The sequence below is a fragment of the Spodoptera frugiperda genome, chromosome 3, assembly GCF_023101765.2.
Source record: "Spodoptera frugiperda isolate SF20-4 chromosome 3, AGI-APGP_CSIRO_Sfru_2.0, whole genome shotgun sequence".
Classification (NCBI taxonomy): domain Eukaryota; kingdom Metazoa; phylum Arthropoda; class Insecta; order Lepidoptera; family Noctuidae; genus Spodoptera; species Spodoptera frugiperda.
Window position 1 is genome coordinate 4,248,109 of NC_064214.1, and position 3,027 is coordinate 4,251,135.

General features: G+C 49.6%; 1 protein-coding gene across 1 annotated transcript; it reads left to right on the forward strand.

Moving 5' to 3' along the window:
• The first annotated feature begins 484 nt into the window (after positions 1-484).
• LOC126913061 (uncharacterized) lies at positions 485-1,583 on the forward strand. Its single transcript, XM_050707786.1, has one exon. It carries the CDS (start codon positions 498-500, stop codon positions 1,272-1,274), a length of 777 nt encoding a protein of 258 aa, XP_050563743.1. The 5' UTR covers positions 485-497; the 3' UTR covers positions 1,275-1,583.
• The last annotated feature ends 1,444 nt before the right edge of the window (positions 1,584-3,027 follow it).

Genomic DNA, 3,027 nt, shown 5'->3' on the forward strand with positions numbered 1-3,027 from the left:
TCGCGCGGTGTTCCACAGGGTTCGGTTTTGGGACCGCTCCTGTGGGATATCGGTTACGACTGGGTGCTGCGCACCGACCTCCCGAACGGCGTCGGCGTAATTTGTTATGCCGACGATACGCTAGTGTTAGCGCACGGGAGGTCGCACCAGGCGGCGGCCAACTTGATGGCGAGAGCGGTTGCGACAGTTGTTGATAGGATCCGGCAATTGGGACTCGAGGTGGCGCTCCACAAGTCCGAGGCCATGTGCTTTCATGGCCGCGGGAACGCGCCACCTCCGGGTGGGTCCCAAATAACGGCGGGAGGAGTTTCCATCGGCGTCGAGACGACGATGAAGTATCTAGGACTCGTCCTCGACAGTCGATGGAACTTCGTGGAACACTTCAGACGTTTGGCTCCAAAGTTGGAACGGACGGGGGCTGCGCTTAAGCGGCTCCTGCCAAACCTCGGGGGCCAAATGCCTCCTGCCGGAGGTTGTACGCGGGGATCGTGCGGTCCATGGCCCTCTACGGCGCCCCGGTGTGGGCGCCGAACCTGATGCGGCGGCCAGCTCGGGCGCTGCTCACGTCTCAGAGGGTCATGGCCATCCGGGTGATCCGTGGATATCGCACGATCTCCGGGGAGGCGGCGAACCTCCTTGCCGGATTACCGCCGTGGGATTTGGAGGCGAATGTGCTCGCGCGCGTGTTCAGTTTGCGCGCCGACGCGTGTCGCCGGGGCGAATCTCCACTGCCGCGCCAGATCAGTGCGTGGCGGGACGAGCTCCGGCGCGATCTCATGGCGGAATGGCAGCAACGACTGTCGCAACCGAGGGCTGGGCTCGCTGTCATTGCAGCGGTAAGTCCCCTCTTTGAGGAGTGGCTAGAGAGGCGCCACGGCGTCCTCACCTACCGCCTGACGCAGGTGCTTACCGGACATGGGAGTTTCGGTAGGTTCCTGTTCCTTATTGGGCGGGAGGAAACGCCCGGGTGTCATCACTGCGAGGACCGCCCGGAGGACACGGTAGAACATACAGTGGCGGTGTGCCCTGCGTGGGCTGAGCACCGCCAAGTCCTCAGGGATGTGGTCGGCGACGGCGACCTCTCGCGCCCGGCACTGGTTCAAGCCATGGTGCGGAGCGAGAGGGACTGGGATGCCGTCTCCTCCTTCTGCGAAGCAGTCATGCTAGCTAAGGAGGAGGCGGGGCGCGTGAGGGAACAAACCTCCTCACGCCCCAGCCGTCGCGAGAGACACTCTGGGCGTCGGGGATCGCGTGACGATCTCCGGCCACCGTAAGTGCGGGTCTGCGGACGGTGAGCAAGGGTAGCTCATCGCCCGAACAGAACCAGACCCGTGCGTGCGGCGCGTCGCGTTCCGCGCGCGCCTCAAAGAGCCATCAGACCACCACAGATGGGGCCCAGTAGGGCTGATGCCTGATCCGGAGCTGCGGACTACCTAGCGGGTTTACCGGGGCTCCGGCTCGAAAAGCAGGAGAAGGAACGGGGTGGTTTTTAGTCAGTAAGAGTCTGACACTCCCTCTCGCCTCGCCCAAGGCGGGAGAAGTCATTGGATGATTTTCCCCCCTCAAAAAAAAAAAAAAAAAAAAGCGATTCATGGACAACATAGCGATTCATAAAAACATGTCTTCGAGATTTTCAAAGAATAAATTATAATGAGATACTCGCACAAAGTATCGGATACCCCGCCTTGTTTATCCGTTCCTTGTAAATTTGTCTCGACGGTAACTGTACGGGGGTAACTGGGTTATCTTTCGGGTACGCTAAAACATCGCGTTTGCGTATCACACGAGAAAATGGGGAAAAACATTGAGCGACGTACAACGCAAATTTACTTAGCATAATACTCATAAGATTGCAAACTTTCCTGGATAGGCACTCGGGCGAGACACGTAATTGAAGTGGCGGATCCGAATTGAATGCTGATGCGGAATGCGGATGTAATTAGGGGGAAATATTGTTATAAAATCAAAAGTAGATTAATTTTGCTAGTTTTGGAACAAAAAGCTTTACCAATAGCTACTAAGGTATCGTGTTCACTACAATGCATTTCGTTACAAGAATTTGGCAAAACCCAAACCACGTCGTGTAAACGCACCATTTGTTTTTAAAGACAGCGAAGCAATTTGTGTATTTTTAACTTCTGAAACAAATTTGCTGCACTTAAACAATTCTACTTAGATATGTGGCATGATAATCTATAAAGATTATAAGAAATTGATGTGCATCCTATGCATCCTAAAACTTTGAAATCAGCGGGTCTAAAAGTGGACTGCACTAAAATCATTTTATCTCACACAATGTTTGCATACACATGCAAACTAAAATTGAAAATGTTATTTTGGTTTACAATGATGTACAAATATCAGAGCAAAGCTCATGAAAGAATTAGTTTAGTCTAATTTAGATCATTTAGGCTCACTCACTCACTAGGTAATTCGATATAATTATCCGGGATATTTAACAGGAAAGTACCATTATCGTATTTGTATAATGAACGTCAGGACTAAAAAGATTTCTGAAACTATTTTACATGAATTAAGCATTAGCGTGGGATATCAAAAATCAAGCATGAATAGGAAACCAATTCCGTTGTCTCAACAAAAGATTCTCTAGAGAATCCTTTCAGTGAATCCTAACTCAACTACTTTCAGCAATGTTTTTAACTACAAAAGTTACTGTTGTAAGTTAAATAAATAAATTAAGTGACCTTGTCAACTTTGTGTGGGAACTGTAACTTCGTAGCAATCAGCTACGGCGTAGTAACCAACTACGGCGTAGGCCATAGCAATAACCATTGCCAATACCAAACAAATACGTCCAAATAAATATTATTATACGCAGTCACCTGTCGCCAAGTAGAATTCAATATCAAACCAATAAAACACGACATTTACAACGTATCATTAATACGATATAATAACATTATCAAGGTAATGAAATGTAGCACTCATATCGTATCCGAAACATCCTATATCACATTTACAATATCTTCATAGCTTTGGAATGTGACAGATATCAATAAAGATATG

Excerpts from the sequence above, each read along its gene's own strand:
- LOC126913061 (XM_050707786.1), top strand. The coding sequence starts at position 498 with ATGGCCCTCTACGGCGCCCCGGTGTGGGCGCCGAACCTGATGCGGCGG.